The sequence below is a fragment of the Euprymna scolopes genome, chromosome 32 (genome assembly GCF_053919585.1).
Source record: "Euprymna scolopes isolate OS-2025 chromosome 32, ASM5391958v1, whole genome shotgun sequence".
Taxonomy (NCBI): Eukaryota; Metazoa; Mollusca; class Cephalopoda; order Sepiida; family Sepiolidae; genus Euprymna; species Euprymna scolopes.
Genome location: NC_136513.1, coordinates 10,300,026 through 10,327,784, shown reverse-complemented (window position 1 = coordinate 10,327,784; position 27,759 = coordinate 10,300,026). Strand labels below are relative to the sequence as shown.

General features: G+C 34.4%; 1 protein-coding gene across 3 annotated transcripts in view; it reads right to left on the bottom strand.

Moving 5' to 3' along the window:
* Positions 1 to 1,168: 1,168 nt before the first annotated feature.
* LOC145256224 (N-terminal kinase-like protein) overlaps positions 1,169 to 27,759 on the bottom strand; it is a 110,887-nt gene continuing 84,296 nt past the window's right edge. For 2 of the 3 annotated variants that reach the window (XM_080114844.1, XM_080114845.1), the window contains 7 exons: positions 25,149 to 25,224; positions 23,368 to 23,568; positions 19,979 to 20,112; positions 19,000 to 19,119; positions 12,262 to 12,444; positions 5,080 to 5,227; positions 1,169 to 1,601 (listed from right to left, as the gene is read on the bottom strand). In XM_080114844.1, coding sequence (XP_079970970.1) covers positions 1,462 to 1,601; positions 5,080 to 5,227; positions 12,262 to 12,444; positions 19,000 to 19,119; positions 19,979 to 20,112; positions 23,368 to 23,568; positions 25,149 to 25,224 — 1,002 coding nt within the window. In that variant the 3' untranslated portion in view covers positions 1,169 to 1,461. The remainder of the gene's footprint in view (positions 1,602 to 5,079; positions 5,228 to 12,261; positions 12,445 to 18,999; positions 19,120 to 19,978; positions 20,113 to 23,367; positions 23,569 to 25,148; positions 25,225 to 27,759) is intronic. The other variant, XM_080114847.1, reaches the window with a different exon arrangement.

Genomic DNA, 27,759 nt, shown 5'->3' with positions numbered 1-27,759 from the left:
GATGTCTGTTCTTCAGATGCTGCACTTCCATTTCTTGTTCTCTTTCAGTGGAGGATCAGTCCTTCACGACTGAGACATTTTTTATTTTTGTACCTTTTCTCCACGTTAAAAAACGACCCTGGTGTCTAACTCTGTCCTGTGGAGAGGCATAGTAAATAGGTACTAATTAGAGCATTCTTAAATATCATCTTTAAGTTTCTAGCATAATTTTTATTTTCTTGGCTGGTGGAAACAAACAAATTTTTTTTTTCGTTCTCAGGCCAATTATAAGCTTTTCATTTAGAATCTTTTCCAATCTTCCACCACAATTTTTTTGCGTTTGGAATTTATTTATGTTTATTAATTTTCTTATGTTTACTTATCAACAACGTGGATTACTGCAATTACTTTTGGAATATTTTGGTTGCATCGCTACATTTAACCAATCAATATTTTCTTTGGATTGTATACATTTTTCAACTTTTTCTTTATTGAGCCTGGACTTCATTTGGAGCATCCTTTTAAACCTAAACATTTCTGCATTAGTAACAACTTTTATGCAAATATGATTTCTCTCACAATTTGTAGTTTTCAATTTATGTGCTGATCAGCAAAATTGCAGTTTGCCTATGAATATTATTTTGCTAACTGTTTTCCTTTGAGAATAATAGCCATTCTGTGAAACTCTATGGAATAAGGAAAATTTTAAAGTTTTATTCCTTGTCGAATAATAAATTCTTTAAAGTATTATTCCTTATCGAATAATAAATTGTTATAACTTTTAATTTACAAAGTTTAAACTGAATGTTTATATATATATATATATATATATATATATATATATATATATATACACACACATACTGTAAAATTACATTCGAGTTATCACAAAAAAATCAGTCCACAATCATATTTTTATTTTTTATATTTATTTCTTTATTATTTATCTTTTTTGTATAAATATAGGCAAATTTTTATATTTACTTTTTCATAAGTGTCCTACACTTATGAAAAATTGACACATTGTGAATACAGCCGATGCTACCATCACACAAATCATCAGACAGATAAATATTAGGGACAGTCACACATAAATGAGTGGAATAAAGAAGAAAAAAGTAATATACCTGTCATAAAAATAAATAAAAGATACAAAGTTCATGCAAAAATAAATAATAACAAAGCATGATTTCAAGTGTTCAAATATTTTTTCAATAATGTGCATAATACATGATTTTGATGGTTTGGTGCAAGGGACAGTCTGTAATATCATTCACAGCCTGGATCTTCAGCACCCTTTTTAGCACCTTTTATTATTATACCCACACAAACATCGTTACCCCTCACACACTCTTTCAAAAATTAAAAAAACAAAAAAAACAAATGCCATTCATGGTTTCATTGTCTTTTAAAAAAATTCATTTTTCCATGATTCAACAATTGTCTTTTGGGACGTGAAATAAAATTCTGCTTCTCAAGAATTTAATCCCGGCTGAGTTTTTTAACTCCGAGCTTCATGGCACCACTTGTCTTCCTTTGTTCTCGCTTCTCCTGTAATTCTTTCTGTCGCTGTAATTTACGTTCCTCTCGTTCTGCTTTCTTCCGTATACTATCTTCGTTGCCTGAAATAGAAAATAATCAAAAATGGAAGTGAACAGACTTTACTACAGAATTCCATGCAATAACAATAAAAGACAAAAAAATAGATTGAGACATTCAAGTGACCCAAATTAAATAATCCATTGATATATTTACTTTTGGTTCTTGTCCAGAATTTCCCTTATATCAAAAAACAAAAATAAAGAAAAATCCATATGATGCACATAGCTGTGATGAAACTATCATATTCCAAAAATCACATGAATTGATCAAGTAGTTTTATTTTTAAATAAGCAAGTTAAATGTTATGAGTGATTGAAGAGTGACTATCTTGTCCACTATTTTGAAAACAAGCTAAAAAAAAAAACAAAGGAGATAACCAATAATTCAAACTTGCAAATTTATGCTGTGATGCCTACAAATTCCGATGAATCATTTAAAAATGATTTTCTTTATGAAAATAAAACTACTTGATCAATTTACGTGATTTTTAGAATATGATATTTTCATTTTGTCATGGTACATATATCGTACAGATTTTTCTTTTTCGTTTTTTTTTAATAGAGGGTGAATTCTGGACAAGAACCTTTCTTTTCATCATCATTTTGTTTACATTAGCTTTGGTGGAAAAAAAAGCTTTACTATTTAAAAAATTAAATTGGTATATCACAAAAATATTAAAAAAATTTTCTCTTCAGACAATGATATTTTTTTAATTTTTTTTTTTATATTTTCTCTTAAATCTATAAATAAAAAAATTAAAAAAAGAGCATTGTAGGGTACTCTGACCAATTATTTCTAAGCCAGTGGCACCAACTTCGGAGAATTAAAAACTCCATACACTATTCTAGACATAGAGAAATAGACAGTGACAGATGGATTGCACTGGTTTGAATTGAACCATTTGGTATAGACAGACATCGAAATGCAGGATTTGCCGGTCCAGGGGGACCTATTGTGTTTGTATTTGTTACTGGGAAGCAATTTTATAGCCCCAGTAGATTGTTGGTTGGTTGTTTTTGTTTTACGGCATATCAACCCTTTTCAGGTTATTTAATGCCGAATCCAGTGATTTTGAAGAAAAATTTTTTAATAGAATATATTTTTTTTTTTTCAAGTCGGTTTGTATTTAATCCATAGTTGGAACCCTAACAGGTACTACCACTCCGGGTCAGAGTGAACCTAGGAACAATGGCAATTAAAGGGTGGCTCCACACTCCCCAAAGCCCGCAAGCTGCGGCCTCACCATCAGATATAGTTTAAGGTCATACCCAGTAGAAGATTAACATTGGATCTATTGGCTTCAGCAGACAGACCTGCCACAATCTGTTCTAGCTACACAATTGTCACATCTCTAGTGGCCATCAATGGACAGACTCATGAATGAATTCAAGAAAGAATTTGATACAAGTCTACTCTGACCACCTCAACCGAACCATTGCTTGACTCTTCCACCATGAGGAAGTGGTGCAACTCACAAGAGTTCATGCCAACTCTTCATACTAAAAGCTGAAAGGAACAGAATTCTTTGCTACAAGAGGTTTACAATTACTTGTCGGTTGAGAGAGGATGACTAGTTTATGTGCAAAAAAATGTAAGATAGTGGAGATGGATGAGAACTCGGATATAAAGAAAGTACATCCAGATAGCGAAGCTATCGACGTTGTCGAGAAGTTAGTTACCTTGGTGATAATACTGGGGCACAGGGTGGGGAATGTTTTAGCGTAATTGCAAGAATGGCTGAGAACTTCTGATATTACTAATCAGTAGAGCGTTACCACTTTTGACCAGAAGAAGAGTCTACCAGGTATGCGTATGCAGTGTAATTATGACTACATGGTTATGTTAAAGTCTAATATAAACAAATACTTGACTTCTTGGATAAACAATTTCTCCCAAGAAATCTTCTGCCCAATCCACTGGTTGTTTCTAAACCTCACATGGTTGCACTTATAGTCCAATCGACAATCTCTTTAACTCTTGTCTTCGAATGGTCTCTGTGTCTTGATAAGCAGTGACATATTAATGAAAAGAAAAAAGTGTACGGGAGTGGAACCTGGCCAGTGAGGGTTGACGACATGCGTTGCATGCAGAGAAATGATATGAGAATGATACAATGGATATGGAATGTGAATGTTAAAGGCAGGCTTAGATCTGATGAGTTCAGAGTGTAACAGAGTGTGTATGAGCACGGTGGAAAATACCAGCCAGTAACAGCTTTAAGAAAAAAAACACATATGCAAATTAGGAAGTGAAGGCCAGCTAGCGCTTGAAGAAAGAGAAAAAAAAAGGACAGTACATGTTTGGCAGAGAAAGAAGGCCGACATCGAAGAAAATGGACGTATAAAGCGAAGGCGAGAAATGGCTGGATGGGGTCGGAGAAGAAAAGTGTACACCGGGCAAGATTAGCGATGGCAAGAGACTTTTAAGTGGTGTCGAAACAATCATAACAAGAATAAAAAAACTTTTATTAAGAAAGAAAAAAATGCAGATCCGGATTTTATTTATTTATATTTCTGTTTTATTTGTTTGTCCATTTGCAACATAACGGCTACATTATACGAGGAAGATTAAATCTAGGCAGTTTTTGTATGGCCACGTTAAAAGAATAGATGAGATTCTTTGGTTAGTAGATGTAAACTCATTAAGAATTCTTTCTAACTTAATAAAATTCAGTCGTGCTTAAAATGAATCAAATCAACTCCTTTAATTACAGTGGATAACTCATATGTTATTCTTGTGTTTACAGCAAAGAAAAGGGGAAAAATGAAAGACCCCTTTTGTTTTTCTAAGTGCTCATATTCATATTGAAAAGGAACACAGGTTCACAGGCAACCACCACCTACCAAGATTAATGGTAGGTAAGTTTTTTTTTACTTTTGTTTATCTTTTCAGGCATGAACTCTTTCTAACAATTAAACGACGTGTAGCTATCTTTTTTTGTGTAATTGTTCCTTTATAAAAGAAATGTGGCTTCTGGCCATTTTTGATTTGCAGTTAAATAGTTCGGACCCTATCTCTCGTTCGGACCTTCACCTCATGATGGCTGCAGTTCAAACTGGCAGAGGGGTTTGTGCCAGTCAAAGTTGCTAAATAAGTTAGACAGATTAAAAACAAGAATAAAATTCTGAATTAAAAAAAAATAATAAAAAGTTTCAGCGCATTAAAAGCATACAGGTCAGGAGATGCTTAAATTCTACTGCATTTGGAAGGGTTTATTTGTTGTTGTTTTTGTTTACGATTTCTCGACTGTTAACTATTTTGTACATTTACCCAATATTGAACCATCAAATACTAAGCATTTAGCAACTTCGACGGGCACAAACCCCTCTGCTAGTTTGAACTACAGCTATCATGAGATGAAGGTTCCAACAAGAGATAGGGTCCGAACTATTTAACTGCAAATCAAAAATGGCCAGAAACCACATTTCTTTTATAGAGAAACAATATTTCCATTACTTAAATGTTAAGAACTCTCAACGTTAACAACTTGAAACATACCCTTGTTTAATCCACTATCCGCTTTCCATGCATGTGAATCTCCCCAGCTGACTTCTTGCCAAACTTCGGAATTTTGGGTAACATTTTTTGGTTCTTTCACAGAAGTGCCTGCCTGAGGAGAAGGACTTTTTTTACGGGCAGTCGATGTCTGAAAAAGAAAATGAAAAAAAAAAATTCATTAAAAACTGACAAAAATTAAAAACTAATTTAATAAAGGTGTTTAATTTTTTATCTACTTTTTTCTCGCTTCATTATATTTCGATGTAAGTTCTCCAAAATCAAGGGGGGGGTCCCTTCTTGAAGAAAACACTTGATAGTGCTTGCGCGTCTATGTTACCATGGTTACATTTCTAATAGCATTTTTAAGTTAAATTCAATTTTTACGACATTTCTGTTTATTAAACTGTTAGGTGAAAGTACAGAATTATTACAAAACACTCTCCTCTCTTCCCAGGATAAGAATGGCTTTCTAAATAATGTTATTATTTCAGCATGAAACAAGTACAAGTTGATCTCTACATGCAATACACAGACAATAAAATATTCTTAAACTCTTAAACGTTCAATTCCTATTTACAATGCCTCCCCACGAGGGCAGAGTTAGACACCAGGGTCGTTTTTTAATGTAGGGAAAAGAAACAAAAATTAAAAATTGTCTCAATCATGAAGGATTTCTCTTCCACTAAGAGAAAACCCACTGGACTATTTCGTTTGGTTATACGTTGAGAAAATCACCGACATGACCTCCCACAACATGAAAGTCAGCCTGATCGTCACCATCCACCGAGTATTCATTGAGCTCCCACCGGTACTTGTGGAAAAGGCATGCTCCCAGTTCCAGATCCCTATCGAGGCTCTCAAGCATTGAGTTCGTAAAGAAGTTAGGAATAATAATTTTCCTTTCATTTATTGATCAAATAACTACGTTATAGCATATCTTTTTTATAGTCCATTGGTTTACTAGATTCCAGGATAAGTATTCATCTAATCTGGTGGAGTATCCAGCTAAGCGTTGTTAGTAAAGGCAACATTGCTTCGAGAAGGTGCAATGTTCCTCATATAAACCAGTGTGGGGTATCCTTATGCGAGGTTGTTTGAACAAACCTCTGCACAGAGATGCCTTAGACACTTGAGTACAGTCTCTATTATGCATTCAAGTCCTCTTTTTTACTTAAATGCTTACTTTAATGAATTAAGTCAATATAATGTGTATAATAAAGAAAAGCAACGTTTCCCCTACTTCAGTGACCATTATAGCTTCCAAACAAAAGCTTTTATATGCTAATCTCTCCCTGCCAACTATAAGACAAATTCCTGGTGCGTGTTTTCAGAAAATATGCATTTATTTTATTCTCTTTCAAATTTTCTTATGTTTTTGACTCTGTATCTTCTCTAAAAACAGTCATATGTAGATATGTAGAGGATAATTTTACCCTCATGCTAACATCAACTCCCACTGTCTTCAACATCACTAGGGACTGTTGTTTATGGGATTATGTGCTTGGCATAAATACGGTTTGTGTTTCATTCTTTATGCCATTCTTTTTCTCTTTAGTTTACTATACATTTTCAACCTAAATAACGAATGCTTCATAAAACTATACTTTCCTTCTTCCAAGTGTTCTGACTGTCTATTCCATATACATTTTTGCATATTCAAGATTTGTGGAATAAAGGAATATAAGATTGGATATCAAAACACACGGAACATTATTACATAATAAAGTTACCGGAATTGATTTTTTCAATAAAAGTTTTAAAATAAAACTGTACTGCTGTTTTCTTTCGGGTAATCAATTTATCTTTCTACCCTGTAAATATGAAATCTGCATGAATTAAAATATATTCAAGTGTATTTTACGACTGACAATTCTTAAACTCAAGGATGTAAGTGACCAACGGTAAAAATGTCTGGAATTAAGACCTGTACTGTTATGATAACTGAACTTATACATTCATAACCTGAAAGTTTCATCTCTCTGTTGTAGATATTGACGGTGTGAGACTCAAAGAAAGCAACCCCTCTCATGGACATGTGTCAGAAGCAGAGATGCATCATTGAATTGATTCATGCAGAAAAAATTGAACTGATCAACATTCACCAGTGCCTGTTGAGCATTTACAAAGCCAATGCAGTTAATGTCAGCACAGTTAGGAGATGGGTTCGTCGATTTCAGAGTGGCAACCAAGAAGTGAATGACAAAGTGTGCTCTGGACTTTTACAATCGAGGCGTCAAAAGATACTGATAAAAGTGCATTTAGAATGGCGGTCACTATGTGGAAAAATAAATTTTGGAGCACAAAGGTTACTCGTTTTAATGGTACCACTTCAGCATTTTAGTTTTTGAGTTTCAAAAACTCTCACAGTTAGCCAAGTCGTTTATTCATAATCGCTTTAAAAAGTAGAATCTCATAGGGGAGGAGGTTATTTAGCAAAGGATGTTGATTTACAATAATTTTTTTCATGGCAAAATTAACATTTTCAGAGAAAGGAGGAGGGACGAGGCGAATTAAAGAAAGACAATCTTTATTAAAGATGGCAGAGCAAGACACCCCATCCTTGCTTTCTCATAAAATTTAACTTTGTTAATTTAAAAAAAAAAAAAAAAATACTTGATCAATTTACATGATTTTTGGAAAATGAAATTTTCATTCTATGTTTGTACATCGTACGGATTTTTTTTTTTTTTTTTTTATCTAGGGGAGAATTCTGGAAAAGAAGCAAAACATAAGCTTCTTTTTGAAAAAGCTTTTCATGAACCAATTATTTTCTCTGAAGGTGTTTGCATGATAACTTCCATTTATTATTTATTGCTTGAATACTATGTACGGGCAAAAATGATGGAACAAAGATAGGGGGGGGGGGGGAACGTAGTTTTGAAAGCCGATTTATCATAACTTTTTGTAGCTTTCCAACTACTTTTTCATTGTATCTGAAAGATTAAAATCCAAAGTATATTCCCAAAAGGGAAAAATATTTGTGCACGTGAAAAAAAAGAAAAATGATGAAAAATGTTTTCATGGCGAGCTAAATAATTCAGCTAAATCTATTAGATAAATATTAGTTTTCTAGTTCTATTTCAAAGATAATAAGTAAAGTAATTAGTAAAGTACTAAGATATTAAATTAAATTAAAAAAAAAAACACCTTGTTTCTATAAAAAAAATAGCTTGATTAGCCCCCAAAAGCGATAGATTCTCACTTTGTTCAGCCAAAAGAAAACAAAGTCCTTGTAACATGGATTATATGGAAGTCCAAAATTTCAGACAGTCAAAAGGCTGTCTGAAAATGATGTCAAGTATTTAAAGGAAGGTAGGGGTGCTGTTTTTCTTTTTTTTTCTCCCAGCCATGCATCCATACATTCCTATCATGAACGTTTGTATAATTTTTACCATTTTTTAATTCAATTATTTTTCTATGTTCCTGCTTTTAAAGTAAAAAAAATGTTTTATTTTTCAAGATTATATAAAAATTATGTTACACCGAAAGTTTCACATTCATGCAAGCAAGCAATCTATTAGAATCGTACATATAAAGATTATCCGAAACCTGTAATTCCAAAAAAAAAAAAAAAGTAGAAATATTTTTTGCAATTATAATTTTTTCTTCTGAAAATATTAAATAAAAAATGCTTAATTCAATGATAATATTGGTAGTTCGAGAAATTAATTTTTCTTTGAGTTATATCAAATTCATTAATACAAACTTTAGGGCTTTTTTCATAATGTTCCTGTCAAAATTAATTTTTTTTTTAATTATTATAATTTACGATGCGTTATTTTCATAAAAAAAGCAAAAATAAAGTCATACATTTTTATTTACTACTAAAAACTATAACTTTAGTAAAGGTATTTTTTGTTTAAATAAAATAATACATTTCCACTAAGATCCAAGTAAAAATAACATGTTCATTATATTCCATGATCATTATTTTATAAATACTGAAAATTACATTAACGATGGTGAATTTTTAAGTAAAAGGAGAAGTTAAAATCTTTATTCATTTTGCACATAACTACATTTAAAAAAACATGACATTTATCAATGCCAAAAACGATTCCTTTAATAATGTTTTCCATCTGATTTTGTTTAAAACAAAATCTCTTACTGTTTGTAGTAATAATGAAATAACAAATATTTATTGATTTTAAATGACCAATAAAACTAAAATCCATAGATCACCCCCCCCTCTACATTTGTGTTTCTTACATTTGAATTTGCATATTTAACATGTTTTTACGGTGATCGTGAAAAATAGCAATTATATAGTTAAGTATTCAAAAGTTTATAAGAAATCGTTATTGAAATCAGAATCAGTAATTGTATTGAAATTGGGAAATTAGTACAGAATCGGTAATTGTACTGAGGCCTCAAGTTTTGACAAGCTTCTGCGCTTGACCATTATTTCTGATCTTAAATGGAACACGTACATCAAATCTGTTGCCAAGGCCGCTGGAAAAATGGTGGGATCTTCCCATCGATCCGGTAGATATCTCACTGCTGATGCAATTCTCTATCTATATAAGAGCCAGATACGTCCAAGGATCGAATACTGTTGCCACATCTGGGCAGGAGCTGCTAGAAAGGACTTGTCCTGCCTTGATAGAGTTCAAAATAGACTTCGTAGCCTCATAGGGGATGTCCTTTTCTCTTCCTTGCAACCTCTATTTCACAGAAGAGATGTTGCGAGTTTGTCTCTGATGTATCGTTATTTTCATGGAAAGTGTTCGACTGAGCTTCAGTCTATGGTCCCCCCTCGCCAAACTTTCACAAGAAACACTCGTCTAGCTGAAAACACTATCAATAATTCCCCCCACTCTTTATCTGTGCCTAAACCTAAACGTAGATTCCATGAACAAAGCTTCTTTCTTAGAACTGCACGCCTGTGAAATTGTCTTCCATTTTCCTGCTTTCCGGCTGACTACAATATGGTTGTGTTCAAGTCTAATGTAAATAAGTTCTTGATGAGCCGCTCCATATAAGTTATCAAATTTACCGAATTTTCATTACTAATGATTACTATATTGTCCAATTTCTACTGTACACTCTTTAACCCTTATCCTTGAGTGGCCTCTTGGCCCTGATAATGTGGTGATGCCTGTGTAAAAAAAAAAAAAAAAATTGGAAAAAATACTGGAATTGTCGCATCACTAATATATATATATATATATATATATATATATAGAGTAAATTATAAAAATATATATGGCAATCAAGCTACACAGAATATTCCCCGTTTCAGCCATGCTAGGATTCGTCAGGCTTATGCGAAGAGTTGTGGTCATTTCGCGTTTTGTCCTGTAAGTGCCTACCCATTGGCTGAATAGGAGGGGCGCGGTAGAAACAAAGAAGCTGATTTGCTAACTAAAAACTCAATAGAATATTCGTATATAAAAACATGAGATAACCACAACTCTTCGCATAAGCCTGACGAATCCTAGCATGGATGAAACACAGAATATTCTGTGTAGCTTAATTGCCATATATATTTTTATAACTTACTACCTAGCTCTACCTATGTATTGAGCACTGTTGAAGTAAATACTTAAAGTTTACGCATAAAATTATACTTTTGTATATTAATTTATGTGATTAAATGAAGTAGTCATATATATATATATCATATATATATATATATATATATATATTTGGTAAAACTGGTAATTAGTAAAAACCTGAAGATAGTGCTCAATACTATTGCAGAGCAAATATGTGTTTTATTTTTTATTACCGTTTTATCTGTTTGGTTACATATGTTTCGGATGTTGGACCATGTTTACGATTCAAGAGAAGAAAAAAGAGAGGGGGTTCATATATCTTGCTGAACAAGCAAAAAGCAGTCAAAATTTAAAACCTAAAAATTAAAATTTTCTCCCCCCCTCCTCTCCCTACAGCCCTCTCTTTTTTCTTTATCATCCTCTCTCCACCTCCCCCTCCCTATATCCATATATCTCTACCCACGCCTGCCTGAATCTGCTACCCCCACACACAATACAATCTAACGTATTTTAACCTTCAAAACTGAAATATTTTCAATACCTGTCTTCCACCCCCTTATTATCTCCTAACCCCACCTTTTTCCTTTTTTTTTTTCTAAAACACTTCTTCCTAATACTAGCAACCATTTCTGTAAGGTCTGACGAGGCTGTTGGATCGTAAACATGGTCCAACATCCGAAACATATGTAACCAAACAGATAAAATGGTAATAAAAAACTATGCCATATATATTTTATAACTTACTAACTAGCTCTACCTATGTATTGAGCACTTTTGAAGTAAATACTTAAAGTTTATGCATGAATTCATACTTTTGTATATTAATTTTATGTGAGTAAATGAAGTAGATATATATATATATATATATATATATATATATATATAATTGTAGGATTTATAGTTAAATTCTGTGAAGTAAAAATATAGAATTTTTAGACAAAAAAATTTATTATTTGAAACAAGGAATCCAAGAAATTTAAAGTTGTTATCTTTAATCCATGAATTTTCAATGCATGGCTCATATCTTTAGAGGAAATGTATTCAGCAAAATAATCATTATGAATAACCATAAATCTTGCTATTTAGCAAATATATTGAAAATTAGTTAAAATATTTTAAAGAAGGACATCAATTTAAGGTGATCCAAAGCGAGAATTGGATTCAATCAAGAAAAGGATGAACACATCTCATTGTTCAGATAAATAAATATATATATATATATATATATATATATATATATATATATATATATATATAGTGAATGAATGACAAAAGTCCATATTCCAAAGTTCATAATGTTGACTATCTTATAATTTATTCCTTTAATTCAGTTGAATCTATTTTGTCCTTAACTCATCAGAAGAAATAGCAACAATCAGTCCGTCAAAAGGAAATAAAGTGCTTTCTGACTAGTTGATATAACAATTAAGTGATTGATTTTACAAAACAGATACTGTCAAGGATTGTAAATGTCAACTGAATTAAAGGAATAAATTATAAGATGGTCAACATGATGAACTTTGGAATATAGACTTTTGTCATTCATTCATTACATTGAGCTTCTCAAATAGGGATTGGTATATATTATAAGGAAATAAAATATATTTCCACAGAAATCCTTTTTATTTATCATGCAACGAAAGGCTGTTGTTTTTTTATAATTTTTTTTAGTTTTATTTCTTACTTTTTTTGTCGGATTGCTGATTGAAGAGAAAAAATCAGATTCTGTACTATTGTCTCCACTCCAGGCATACGCACTGGCAGGTCGAACTCCGGGACTGTCAAGAGTAGAAGAAAAGTCAGTGTCCCCCCATTCACCCCAGCTGTCTGGTCCACCTTTCTCTGTCGCACTGTTACCGCTATCCTCCTGTCATAGGAGAAGAAGAAAAATGAAAGATAAAATTTGGCAACAAAAGTTTAAGTTTGACAACTATGAATATATCACAAATTCTCATGAATCTTTAGTCTCTTCATACGGGATTTGTCAGGACAAACTGATAAGAAAAAGAACACAAAACAAATCTATGGCTAAAAAGACAAAATTCATCGATTAGGTCAGTATATTTTTTCTGGTTTATGTATGTGGGTGCATATAAACATTTTTTTGTCTACACATACACACATTAATTTTCATATGTATGTATTGGATTTTTATGCCAAGGTTCGTACAGACTTTCAATGTCCATTTTCAAGGATTTTCAAAGTTTTTCAAGGCCTTCTTCAGACAAAATTCAAGTTTTCAAAACAAAATTTGGGGTTTGTTTTACAATCCACAGCAATTCGAAAAAGTGGCCTGTTATGGGGTTAAATGGTAATAAACGAAAGGAACACAGGATTTTTAGAAACGAAACATGTATTCATATATATTATAGGCAAAGTGAGTTGAATAATACCATTCCTCAACGGTTGGGCGTGTGCACCCGATCGGCTTGGTTGCATGCCAATCTCAGACTGCCGGGTCCTGGTATTCCATACCAGAAGTGACGTCACCAGAGGAAGTGACATCATGACATAGTCCATTAATTCCATGGAGGGGTGTCTCCAACACCCCCGCTCCCCAGCTTTTCGTTCGTAAAAGCTGTCCGTACCTCTTCCTTTTAGGGTTTACCATCAATAGCTCGGTAACCTTTCTCTTACGGAACGACCGCCGTAGTTCAGATGTTGGTTGAGGAGGTTTCAAGATCAAAAGTTTTGAAGACAGTATCTATCCGCTCATCTTCCAATGGTGGACTGTCGCTGGTTTCAACTGATTTACATCTTCTTAGTTGGTTCTGGTGACATTTGTGGGTATACGTTGGTTCTTGGATGATATATACCATGTCACCAACTCTCTTAGTAATTGTACCCACCTCCCAGAATGATGTATTGTTTTTATAACTTTTGAAAAATACTCTTTCACCTGATATGACACACTTACTGGTTACATAAGTGGTCACTGGTGGCCTTGGCTGTTTGGGTAAGAGCTTGTCAAAAATGGACCTCACTGCAGGTGAGACTGCTGTTGGTGTGTTCGGGTTGGGTGTAATCCTATACACATGTAGAAATTGTTGCTTTGGCTTGGGGAATTCTTTTGGCGTGGGTTTTTTAAGCTTCCGGCTTTGCAGTTTCAGTTTTTTTGCCTCCTTTGACAGATTCCATTGAAGCTTTCTTTTTCAATTTTTCTGTTGCTGCAAATGGGATGTTTCGTTTCTTCTTGAAAATGGGCAGAGTGTTTTCTTTTAGTTCGAATCTTTGTACATTTCCCTAGTCTTGATGAGAATACTTCTGGAAATTCCTCTTTTAACTTGTCCTTCAGTTGTTGCTCCTCCATAGACGAGTCTTCTACCTTATGACAGAATTTATTCATAGGTTGATCCCACAATTCGAATCGCTCCATCCAATCAGTACCGAAGAGGTTTTCGGACGTCCTATGTACATACGCTTTCACTTTTTTAGTAACACCATTTAAGGTCACCAGGAGTGTGAGCTCTCCCTCAAATTCCACTTTATTGCCTGTCACAGCTTGTTCGTCTTCTGCATGGTTGGTTTCAGCCTTTTCCACGTCTTAAGGTTAATGATGGACAGGTCTGATCCAGAATCCAATTGTAGATGCACAGTTTTATTTGCGATGTTAAGTTTGACATATTTGCACTGGTTCTTATCTGAATCCAAGTCAGATCTAGTCTGTCGGACGCTGTTCTTGACCTTGTTTTTCCTGCACTGGATCGCTTTGTGACCCTTCTTGCCACATTCGTTGCAGTACTTATCTTTGTAAAAAGATTGACTCGACCAATGTTTCCCGCTGCAGCAATAGCACGGGTTTGTAGGGAATCTGGGTCTTGTGACTGGGTGGTACTTATTAGGTGTAGCCTGAGTTTTCTTAATTCCAGCTTTGCTTTTTCAGAGTGAGTATTTTTCCGGTCTGAAGTTTGTCTTTCTAATGAATGTTGCGCCTGACACCTCAACTTGTCTCGAGTTGTTCCTTCTGCAGACTACCCGTTGACAATCCTCGAGCAACTTTTGGAGGGTGAGGCCTTGTTCGCTCTCAAGTCTAGAGAGAACACGTTGTCTAATCTCAGCGTTTTTGGATGAGACTAGACCCTGCACAAAAATTAAACACTTGAAGTCATCTGCTGATAAGAAATCATCGCAGTGTTTATTTACCACAGACACGAAAGTTAGGTAATCATCATTGTCGTTTTTTTGCAGGTTACAACACTTCCATCTTCGAGCTAAACAGTTTGGATAAAAGTTTGACCACTTCAGAGAATCCAAATTCACTCATCTTCCTGGGGAGAATATAATCCACAACTTGCTATGTTCTGTGGTCCCTAATTGCCTCAAAAGTAGATTAACTTTCTTAGCGGTGTTCCACTCTTGACAATCCACGGTTAATAGGTCCTCATATCTCCGATAGAAAGCATCAAACATACCATCCACCTCCGGTTGGTAGTTGAACGTTTCTATAGCATTCCATATTGTACTTTGGGAAAAGCAAAACTGTCATCCCTGTGTTCCGTTCTATCGAATATTTTTAACAATAGCTCTTCTTGTATCTGTTGTTGAAGTAGCATTCTCTCCTCCAACGCTTGTTGCCTCTCCTGAAATTTTAAGTGGAGCTGTTTATCACGTTCTTTAAATTTTTCTCAGCTTTCTGAGCCTTTATTAGCTGTATTTATACTGCTTCAACGTCCTCCATCTTTTAATGGCTTTTCCAAACGCACGAGAAAAAAAATTTATTTCCCATTTTGACTGGAGAAGAGAGATAAAATAATAAAAAAACAGAAAATGTCCTTTCCTTGAGTGTGTACATATGAGGAGGGAGCAATTTATCCCTTGCTTCTTGATAAAAAAACCTTAGAGATAACCTAATATGAGAGTGAACAAAAAAAATTTTACTTGCGAAACAAAAAGAAAAAAAAATGTACTGTGATACAATACAGTTGCAAAAGAATAAAAATACTTGTGGAATTGTCTGGAAGTTAACCAAAATAGCTATTTTTTTTATATGTGTGTGTCAGGGGGAGAGTTGTCCCACGCGGAAGAAAAAAAAAGGTTTTCAGTTTAGAACTGACAGTTAAAAATAGCATATATCAGAAAATTCCACTCAATGAAAAAAGTATCTTTTTTTAGTCCAAGTAAAACGAAAAGGAAAAAAACATTTCTCTCCCATTAAAATATTGCATAAAGTTAGCAGTACAAAACAAAGGCAAAAAAACTTTTCACTTCATTTAAAAAAATGTTCAAATTTGCATACGAATAAACAGTCGACAGTTTCCAATAGAATTGTTCTCATCGTGAAAATTGGGTCAACATTTTTCTCTTTTTTTTTCTTCTTTCAATAAGCAACCAAACTAACTTTTACGGCCTAACAAAATGCATTAAGCACATTTCTTTTCAATTTAAATATAGAGAAAAAAAGATTACTTACAACTGCGTCAATAACTTTACCTTGTGTTCGTTTTCTCTTTATTTTTTTGTTTTTAGAATTTTATTTTTAGAATGTAATTACCAGCCGACTTAGCTTGTAAATCGAAGTTCTTTTGAAGTCAATTAGAATTTTGTGTTTTTTTTTTTTGTGGAGTTAACCCGTGTGAAAGTCGAAACTGTCGTCGCCAGTTGTCATGGGGTTAAACGGTAATAAACGAAAGGAACACAGGATTTTTAGGAACGAAACATGTATTCACATATATTACAGGCAAAGAGAGTTGAGTAATACCATTCCTCAATGGTTGGGCGTGTGCACCCGACCGGCTTGGTCATGTGCTAATCTAAGACTGTCGTGCCCCGATACTCCATACCGGAAGTGACATCACCAAAGGAAGTGACATCATAAGATAGTCTCCAATATGGTCATACAACAAATAAATGTTACCATAGCCAATAACAATTACTTTGCAAACATACCTGCATTATTTTTTGGTGCTTTTAAGTAATTTTCGATGCTTTTTGTTTCATCTCAAATGTTAACTCTCTTTACAGCTTTTAATTTCAAACTAACATGGCTGCTGTCTTATCCAATTCTTTTTTTTGGCCCGGCTGACCTAATTTAAACTTATTACAATTTTTTTTTTAGGGTGGGTATCGCTATTGGAGACTCCCATCAGTGCAAGGAAAGTATTTTTAGAGGGAGGGAGGAGGTGATTTTATTTATGGAAGTCGCCACTACTCCTCCCCACTTCAAAAAATTATAAAATTTAATTATAAAAAAGAACAAAAATAGACAAAGATTTCCATACCCGAGGTAGTTTTGTGATAAATGGAAGTAACTCTTGTATTCATAATGCTATGCAATTTTAGAACAATGTATTTCGATTTTATTTTCAAAATTTAAGAATATTTTAATGGTATTTTTATTGAAGGAAGGAAAAGAATGTGAAAAAAAAAAAAAACGTGGCGCCTTTTTGTTGCGTCCATCACCAAACCAGATGCAGCAAAGGTTTCAATTAAGGCTAGTTATTCAAAAAGAGGGGATAACTTTTGTAAATATTGGTGAAAAAAGCGACCCTTCCCTGTAGGAAAGTGCCCAGTTGAGGGTGAAGGAATTAATGTTTTTAACCAATTTTTTTATATTTGCCGTCAGAAGGGCCGAGCTTAAAAACGATACTGATCTCGTGAAAATCTGTCGAAAGTTTTAGGCATACATACATACATACATTTAAACAGACAGGTGAGATTTATATTATAGACTAGCGGGTGTGCCCAACGCTGTCTGGGTGTTTGGAGGTGTAAAAGAAAGAAAAAAAGTTTTGGTAGGCAGGTAGGCTCGAACCCGAAGCCTTGAGACAAAGGCGGAAAAGAAAGCCTGACATCTTACCACAACGCTAATTGGGCAGAGGTGAGAATAGTTGAAATTAAATGCTTAAAAACAAACGTCTGGTTTTCTAGGTCAAACATCATGCCACAGAGAAATGAAATCACTCAGAGCCAGTTAAGCTTTATGCTTTCTGCGTATTTGTTTGTTTCCCCAAGATGTTGGGAAAAACCAGCTCTCCATAAAAAGGGGAGTGTCCAGATGAATAGCAATTGTCTGATATGAGAGGTTTTCCCCGTATTGATCAAAGCTTGTTGCTTTCTGGACGTCTCGTCACGAAGGGCCGAGAAGCTCACTTTACTTTCGATTTAGTTTCGCTTTTTAAGGAAAAACACGAACAAACAGGCAGGATCACGGGATAGTGTGAATTTTATAAAATAAAAATCACTCAAATAAAAGATAGACATGACTTCATTTCGTAAATTACAGATATTATAATCTAGGGAGTATATAAAAAGTTGTAAGAATAAGTGACCCCCCCCCTCCGAGCACGACCCTCCTCCCCCCCAAAAAAAGCCTTTGCCAGACATACTAAAAAAGCACACACCATGCACACACACAAATACATTTTCACTTTTATATAATAGATGGAGTATAAGGACTAAAGGATAAAATTATTTAATACACCTCAACAAGAATTCATCTGGCCTTCTTCACGGGATAGGAATGCTGAGTCTCTTAACTGTATCCTCAGTAATTACTGCCTTCCATAGTTGTTGTCGTCTCACCACGTTCCTATCTCGTCACGGTTAACCACTTGACAAAGACTAGAGTAATACTTGGCCAAAATGTCGTGAAACAACAACTATAAAGATGAGGATAACAGTTCGTAAATAAATAAATAAATAAATATACAAATTACTCATCTGAAAGGATTCCAATAATAAAATAAGACCTCAACAAGAACTTGTTAATATTGGACTAGAATATGATCATGTTGTAGTCAGCTAGGAAACAGTTCCATGGTATTGTGTTTCAGAGACGGGTAGTTCTTGAAAAGAAACTTTGCTTATGGAAATTACATTTAGTTTTAGGTACGAAGAAAGGGAATTTATTTACAGTGATTGTAGCTAGACACGTTCTTGCTGTAAATATTTTACAGGGAAGAATCACTTACCATGGAAATAAACAGAGCAAAAAAAGACTAGGAACTTCTCTTCTGTGAGAAAGGGAAAAAAAATCACCTGCTAGATTTCAAAGTCAGTTTTCTGGTTATGTCGCCAGCATAAAATATAAACAGATGATCTTAGAATATGATTTGGAAGATCACTGATGAAGATCAGAGAGTTTGACACAGAATGGCTCCATGAGGCACAATGGTATTGATACTATGTGCTTCAGACTTCTGCCTACCAACAACTACTTTTATCAACCTATCAGAGAAAAAGGATTTGATAGTTCAGAAGGAATAAGAAGAAGAAAAAAGGAATAACTAGTTGCTACTTAGTGTGATAAATAGCTAATCAAAACAGAATTGAGCTCTCTAGGCAATTGATAATTTGTATATAAATATATAAGCTTTATTTCTCTCCAAGATAGCTCTGGTTCCAGCCATAATTTTATAGGAAAACAATTCTTGTTGGTTTTCAATATTTTGTTGTTTTTAGTAATTAATAAAAGGAATCTTACCGGTGGATTTTCTAAGCTTCCCCATTGTTCAGTATCTTCCCAGCCATCGATGTTAGCACCAGTGTCTGGGGAACCGGAACGGGGCGTAATGTCCAAGGCGGCATCATCTAATGCCAGATCCTGATGATGGTCAAGTGAGAGGATAGAGAAAATAAATGATTACATGCAATGAGAACAGAATAAAATAAAGCAAAGAGTTGAGTTTTTCACATACAGTAGCGTCCAAAACTAAGGGACAAAATTTTTAAACCTAATATTTGTTAGAAGTACCTATTTACAATGCCTCCCCACGGGACAGAGTTAGACACCAGGGTCGTTTTTTTAACGTGGAGAAAAGGTACAAAAATAAAAATTGTCTCAGTCGTGAAGGATTTCTCCTCCACTGAAAGAGAACAAGAAATGGAAGTGCATCATCTGAAGAACAGATACTACACTTTGATCTTGGCCAAAAGAAGTAACCACTGTGAAAAGCTGAAATTTTGACAACTGATAGCCATAATAACATACTAAAATTTGAATCATTTGCAAAGGATAGAAAAAGAATTATAACAATTATTTATTTATTTTCAAAATAGAATATCCAAAACTAAGGAGTTTTCCCAGAAAATTTGTTCTGTTACTTTTTTACTCATATCATGTTTAATGTTTATGCAAAATTTCCAAAAATTTCAAGGCGTAGTTATTGAGAAAAGTGCGGACGGGGGAATGGAAAAGGGTGAATTTACAGGTCCACCCTCCATTTGTCGGAAGAACAAAAAAAAAAATTTACAGTGTCAGAATGATAATTCAGTAAATAAATATTTATGCTTTTTTTTTCATTAAAATCAATCGGATATCTTACAAAATGTTGAAATAGCTTCTGGACGGTTAAAAGTTCAATCTTCAGGAAATAATTACGAATAACAAAAATTATTGCTTTTACTCGATCATAGTTGACAAAATTTGAACAACGTAAGAAACAGCGATAGCGGATACTCACTTCCATGTCACCCCAGTTTTCTACTTCCCAAGCATCAGTTCCGGAAGTACTTCCTTGGGTGTCTTCGTCTTCTATAGATGCCTCTGTCTTTCGAGGTATATTCTCACATGGTACATAAGTCATTGGTGGCTGTCCTACAAAATGGATCAAAACATGTTTTCTTCATGAAAAATATGGATGAAGAAGAAACAACTAAACAACAACAGGTACAGTGTTTTGTGGAGGGAATTTGAGAACCGATTTGCTGTTTTAATAAAATTATATCCATCTATCATCACTGTGCATTCACTGATATGGTTAAAGATATAACTTTGTAGGTATTTGCTTAGTAGGTTTGGACTTTTAGCTGGACATGTAAGCACAAATACACGCAACAGCAGTAAGCTGGATGCTTCACCAGACTAGAGGAATTCTTGTCCTGGAATCCAGCAAGACCAAGACACCACAAGAAATAAATACGATAACATATTTAAATGGTCAATTGGGGAGAGGAAAATTACATTCCCAACTTTTTTACTAACTTGGCGTTTGAGAGGTAAAGCGGCACTTTAATGGAATATTTGAATATCTATGTGTCTCACACAGAGATCAAGTGTTAGCTCTTAGGGCCGCTTTGATTTCTGAGAACTTTGACCGAAGTAAAATGAAACACAGGAACGAAACAGGCAACTACCCTTTATATATTAGACTAGCGGGGTGTACCGTCGCAAAAGTTAAGTTTGTAAGCGAACACGTTATCGACCAGACTACGACGACACAGATGTTATGACGTGCAAATTTAGCTTTTTAAATGAAATGACGAATAGACTGTTCATACAAACGCAATTTACAAACAGCATTGAAACCAAAGGAAATAACTGACAATTTTTTTTCTAATATTTTGATATTATGTGTCCGAGAGATCGCTCTTCCTAACGATACCACATTCATGCCACTTCGATGCGGATGGCAAAAGTTTGTAGCGAACATACAATCACACAGACATTTGTCCTTTATATAATAGACTGGCATGGATACCCGGCATTGCCAGGATCAACATGAAGTTCCATTTGGACACACGTGCTACACTACAGTTTTTCATTATTATATGTCAACTCCATCATTACCTCCACAAAACAGATAAAAACACGAAAATGTAATCGCCCCAAAAAAGAAGAATTATGTGACAACCTCCCCACCAGATATTTCGGCAGAAGTGATATGAAGAGAAGAAGCTATTATCCGAATATTGAGCAATTATGAAGTAAAAATACTTTTATTTCAATCAAAATAGCAGGAAATGCCCATGGGATTGCAAAAAAAAAAAAAATGAGTCACTGTGTCCGAGCTCAAATGTGAAACACCAAAGAGAGGAAGAAGGCAAAAAGTTACGGGCAAACTTGTTTGCCCACACAACCATGGGTGCTTATGATGTCATGATGTTGCAAAATAAGCTTTGTAAGCATAGTTTTAGTTTGATACGCATGTGTGACTTACGAAAAAAAAAAGACCCCTCCCTCTTCCAAAAAGTTGTCCAGTTGATTGCCACAGAATTAATCTTTTTTTTCTAATTTTCACATATTATGCATCTGGGGCATTGCTCTTTCAAATGCTACTGGTTTCAAACTAGTCAAATGCGAATGACAAAAGTTTTTTGCAGACATACAAACACACACACACACACAAACCCATAGACAGGTTCCCTTTATATAATAGACTAGCGGGGGGTACCCGGCATTGCCCAGGTGTTTGTAGGTGTGCGTGTTGGGGGGTAGATCAAAACAAAAATAATAAGCGAAGTAATAACCCTGTTTAAATATTAAAAAAAAAAAAGAAAAACAGCAAAAAAAGTTTTGGGAGGGAGGTAGGCTTGAACCCGAAGCCTTGAGGTTAATAGTCTGATGACAAAGCATGACGCCACGAAGGTTGGGACTTGAGAACAGTTGAAAATGAGTGTTTAAAAACGCAGGTGGCTGAATGTCAACATATGGTTTTCTAGGTCAACTATTATGCCATAGCAGTAACAGTAGTAGAGAAAACGAATTCACAGTACAAATTTTTTAAGATAAAAGTTGCTGAAATAAAAGATATTTACGACGTCGTTCAAGTTCCACTTATGGATCATTTGCATCAAAGTTTATTTGGGCTGTCTAACTTTCCTCCAGCTTTCCAACTCAATGTCTCTGCACTTTCAAAGCAACATAGCTGATCATCAGGAATTGATCAAGCTTTGGTATATTTAGCTTCGTCAATCGGGTATGAGAGCCAATCTGCCAATTTGGTTGTTTTCTTTTACTGCATATCAACCCTTTTCAGGTTATTTAATGCCGAAGCCAGTAATTTTGGAAAAAGTTTTTATGCTTTTTTACTTTATTTTTTTTTAATTTTTACTAAACCATATTTTTTTTGGTGCCATTTTTACTGAACAATATTTTTTCTGGTGCCATTTTTACTAAACCACATTTTTTCTGGTGCCATTTTTGCTGAATCATATTTTTTCTGGTGCCATTTTTGCTGAACAATATTTTTTCCGGTGCCATTTTTGCTAAACAATATTTTTTCCGGTGCCATTTTTGCTAAACCATATTTTTTCCGGTGCCATTTTTGCTAAACCATATTTTTTCTGGTGCCATTTTTGCTGAATCATATTTTTCCTGGTGCCATTTTTGCTGAACAATATTTTTTCTGGTGCCATTTTTACTGAACTTTTCTTTTTGCAGTGCCATTTTTACTGAACTTTTTTTTTGCAGTGCCATTTTTACCGAACCATTTTTAGTAAATCATAGTTTTTATGGTGCCATTTTTACTGAACATCTTTTTTCCTGATGCCATTTTTACGTAAATTATTACCTTATTATGATAATTTTTAGTTTTACTTGTAAATTTAAAATTAATAAATATTTATTATTTCATCATTAGTATCAGTAATGGAAAATTGTTTTAAACAAGCAAACTTTTTGAAATCAGCTAAAATTTTCAGATTCCAATATTCCAAAAAGTTCTGATTTTTTTTATTCCTGATTATGATTAATCGTCCCAACACTATTTACCACCTGGAGTTGTAAAAATGAACCCATCACACACCAAAATCGCTTTATAAAATATACTGAATCTTTTTGAATTCTTCATTCATAGCTTTACATCTTGACAGAAAAAACCCACTACTCTCTGTTAATCACGATTGGATTAATTCTTTACCTGGAAAATTTCCTCTGACTGGATTGATGTTACCATTTTTTTCTTTTCTTGGGACAACTACATTTTTGTATCGCAAGAATGACTCTACACTCAAAAACAGCTGTACTAAGCTAGTAAAAAGGGCATTATAATATTTATATTAATTTTCTAAAATACAACAACAATGAAAACATAAAAGACTTGCGTGAAATAAAAGTATATAAAAGGGGTACCGTTAGCTGCTGATGATGTTGATGGAGTAGATTTTCGCATTTCGGTCACATCCGGAGACGATGTCACACCTGTTGTTGTGGGCCCTGATGCAGCACCTGATTTATAAAGTTTAGCTGTCAAGGATGTAACACCTGTCACTGCCCAGCCAGCCCAACTGGCCGTCTCTGCAGCAGTGGACCCACCTGCATAGACTTCTTTCTCTGAAATGACAAACATAAGTAATAAAACGGATATAAGCAACTTTTTTTTTTAACTGTGATATATAAGAGTCAAACAACTATGTGTGTTATTTGGATTATTCAAACTACTGTTCTCATTTTAAGTGTGCAAAATGTTTCGACCGATGTAACCTTTAACCTCATTGAGGTGTTCATATAACTGGGATTATTCAGACTTCTGTTCTCATCTTGAGTGTTATTTTTACAACATTTCACCCAATGTGACCTCCAACCTTTTTCAGGAGCATCTTATCAAACTCTGAAATCTGTAAAAAAATTTGAAATGCTCTTAATTTTATCAATAACGGTAAATTATTCTTGTTCCATCAGTCATTATCGAGTAGAAGTCTTCTTAATTATATTCGGGGAGATGACAGTGGCTAGGTAGTTAATGGCATGGCAAGTTAATGGCATGAGCATGCCAAGTTCAAATCCAGTTTGTTCCACAGACAAGTCTTTCACTTAGGATGTTTGCAACCTTCACTTTAAATATTCAATGTCTTTCTAAAAAGAATCCTGACTAAAACGGATATCAGCGAAACCAATGTGAACAATAGAATTATCTGATTCACAAGAAATGAGCAAATGATGCTCTAGTTATTATCTGTATTGAGGATTGAACCTTCAATTTACAAAAGAATTGTCACTTAGACCCTATTATTACTTTGCACTTTATCGATTGCACTATGGGATCATGCAGACCTGAACCCATGACACCATGGATAAAGTGCTTAGTACAACTATAGATGAGAACAAGAGTCTGAATAATACAAAAAATGCAAATTATCAATCATCATCTCAAAAAATGGGAAGAAATGATGGAAATGGATTTGACAGAAAGAGAGAATAATAAAGACCTGGCCAGAGATAGGTTAGTTTGGAAGTGAATTTCTAACCGCCATCCAATGCATGCAAGCAGGTAAGACAGACATTAAACTAAATATTGTGATAATGATGATGCAAATACCAACAATCTCACACAACATATTTTTTTATGTATTAAAGAAGGGAGGGAAAACTTATTAGTTGACGGAAACAAATATGGAGTGTTTTATTTTTTTCTACACACTAACAAATCACTGATTATTTATATATATAAAGGGCAAAATGTGTGTGTGTGTGAGTCCTCCAAATTTGCATATTTCTGCGAGACTGCATTAATATATAAGGCCGCAGGCGCCATCTTGGACCCTTTTCAGCATCATGATGCTGCGTCAACAAAGCACACACCGAGGCTGTTTAAGAGGTAAGTCTGCGTTGCCACAAATTTCGCCACACACATTCCATTGTGTCGCATTGTATTGTAGCTGTCTCCCAGCAGAACTTTATAATGTCAGGTGGTTCACAATCTATATTTCTGTGTGGTAGAAGCCGCATTTGTTGTCGTTGCTGAGATCGCTCATCTTCCTAAAAGCGTTGGTCATCAAGCCTTGATCTTGGACAGCTGTTATCATCCTCTCCTAATCATAGTGGAGTGATCCTCTTTCAACTTCAGCTCGTTTTATGAGAAAGGAAAAAAGTTAGTTTGGATTTTATTGTGAAGAAACACCAAAATTACTTACCGAATTCTGCAAGGAGCTCCGGATTCTCTGAGACTTTCTCTAGTTTAGCAAGGAAACCACGTATTGATTTAAAGCACTGTTTAAAGAAATGAAAAATAAAAAGAATCTATATACAAGCGGTTTGATATAAAATCGATGCACGGTAATGAAAATAAAATAACAAAATGAGAAATCCATAATACTGAAGTCGGCTTGAAAGTCAACACCAAAGGAGGCCGAATAATCTAAATTATACGAATTTTTTACATTTTCAATAAAATTGTCTAAAAGCTAATGTAAAGAGAGAATTATCTGTGTTATCTCCCTTGGACTGATTATCCAATTACCTCCCTTGGATTGCTATTTGAATTATCTTTCTTAGACTGATATCCTAATTATTTCCCTTGGAATGTTAACCTTCTTAGACGCATTTTGACCGATATAGTTTAATGATAAAATCAAAGATGAGCTCATGTATGTAATGGACATAAAAGAGCAATGGTCGTAAAGGTGTTTTGTCATGAAGTACAACAAGTGATATTAATCTTGCTAACATCTCCACTAGAATAGACAAATCCTTTTTAAATAAGAGAAAAATCTAGATGGTCCTCGACAGTTGTACGTCAAAATCAAATCTGTTGCCAAGGCCGCTGGAAAAATGGTGGGATCTTTCTATCGATCCGGTAAATATCTCACTGCTGATGCTATTCTCTATCTATATAAGAGCCAGGTACGTCCAAGGATGGAATACTGTTGCCACATCTGGGCAGGAGCTGCTAGAAAGGACTTGGCCTGCCTTGATAGAGTTCAAAATAGACTTCGTAGCCTCGTAGATGTCCTTTTCTCCTCCTTGCAACCTCTATTTCACAGAAGAGATGTTGCGAGTTTGTCTCTGATGTATCGTTATTTTCATGGAAAGTGTTCGACTGAGCTTCAATCTATGGTCCCCCCTCGCCAAACTTTCACAAGAAACACTCGTCTAGCTGTAAACACTATAAATAATTCCCCCCCACTCTTTATCTGTGCCTAAACCTAAACGTAGATTCCATGAACAAAGCTTCTTTCTTAGAACTCCACGCCTGTGGAATTGTCTTCCGTTTTCCTGCTTTCCGGCTGACTACAATATGGTTGTGTTCAAGTCTAAAGTAAATAAGTTCTTGATGAGCCGTTCCATATAAGTTATCAAATTTACCAAATTTTCATTACTAATGATTACTATATTGTCCAATTTCTACTGTACACTCTTTAACCCTTATCCTTGAGTGGCCTCTGGGCCTTGATAATGTGGTGATGCCTATGTAAAAAAAAAAAAAAAAAAAAAAAAAAACAATATGATATAAATGCGGATGTGTCTCCGGAGTCGATCCTTGGACGTTTATTATACTTTATATTCATAAATGACCTTAAGCTTAAAGTTTAATAGCTCTGTCACATATTTTTTTTTTTACAAAGGAATTACTGCTTATCAAGGCCAGAAGGTCATTTGAGGATAAAGGTTAATGAGTGGCAGGTGTTCGGTAAGATACCAATATAATAATAGGTAGTGGTGGAATTTGGTTATTTAAAAGGACAGCTCAACAAAAACTAGTTTACATTGAACATGAAAATCAAGTTGTAGTTAGCTGGGAAGTAATCCTGCAATATAGAGTTCCAGAGACGGGCAGTTCTAGAAAAGAAACTTTGTTAATGGAATTTACATTTAGTTTAGGGCACAGAGAGTAGAGAAAATTGTTGATAATGGTTGTAGTTAGACGAGTGTTTGTTGTGAATGTTTTACAGGAGGAGGCATAGAATGAAGATCTGTTGAGCACTTTCGAAACCTATACGTTTTTTTATAATTCATGTTAATATAAGTGTTTGTCTCGCCTTTAGCTCTGTCAATCATACATGTGCTATATCAAGGAGAGATAATCTCTCCAAACTCGCCTCAGTAGTTATAGTATAGCTTGTATTTGTAAACAAGAAGCAAACGACAACTGATGTTTTCTTTCTAAGTTAATTTCATTATAAATGTTTCAACTAAAAAAATTCAGCAAAATTTGTCTTTTGACAAGGGAGATAATTCGAAATGCAAAACAGGTTATCTTCCTTTAAATATAAATTATAAAGAGATTTTACGGACAGACAGTATTTTTAGAAAGCGTTTTGTTTCATCTAACTATTACTTCACTAGAATAAAAAATCTCATTGATTTGTAGATTTAGCTTTTAAAATCTTCCTAAACAAAAATTAAAAAAAAAATAAACACTGCAAGGGAAAATATTTTTAAATGTAGGTATGCCTGGTAAAAAAAATTCTCAAAATGATCTGGTCCATTATGATGTGTGATACTTCAAGGGAAGATTTTATCTCCCCTCCCACACGTTTTGAACACATGGGCTGCATTGGATTGGGATTGTAAACAAAACAAAAACAGTTGTTTGTCACTGATTGAAAAATGAGTTGCTGCTCAACGGAAAATGATGTCTTTCGAAGTGGTGACAGTGATCGTCTCCTCCATTATGCCGGGCCAAAGTTGTTTGTCAATCCATTCATTCAATGCTGCCAAGAGGAATTCACATCCAAAACAGAACAATACAATTCCAATTTATAAAAAAACAATAATAATGTTCGCATGGGTCCCTGTCCTTCT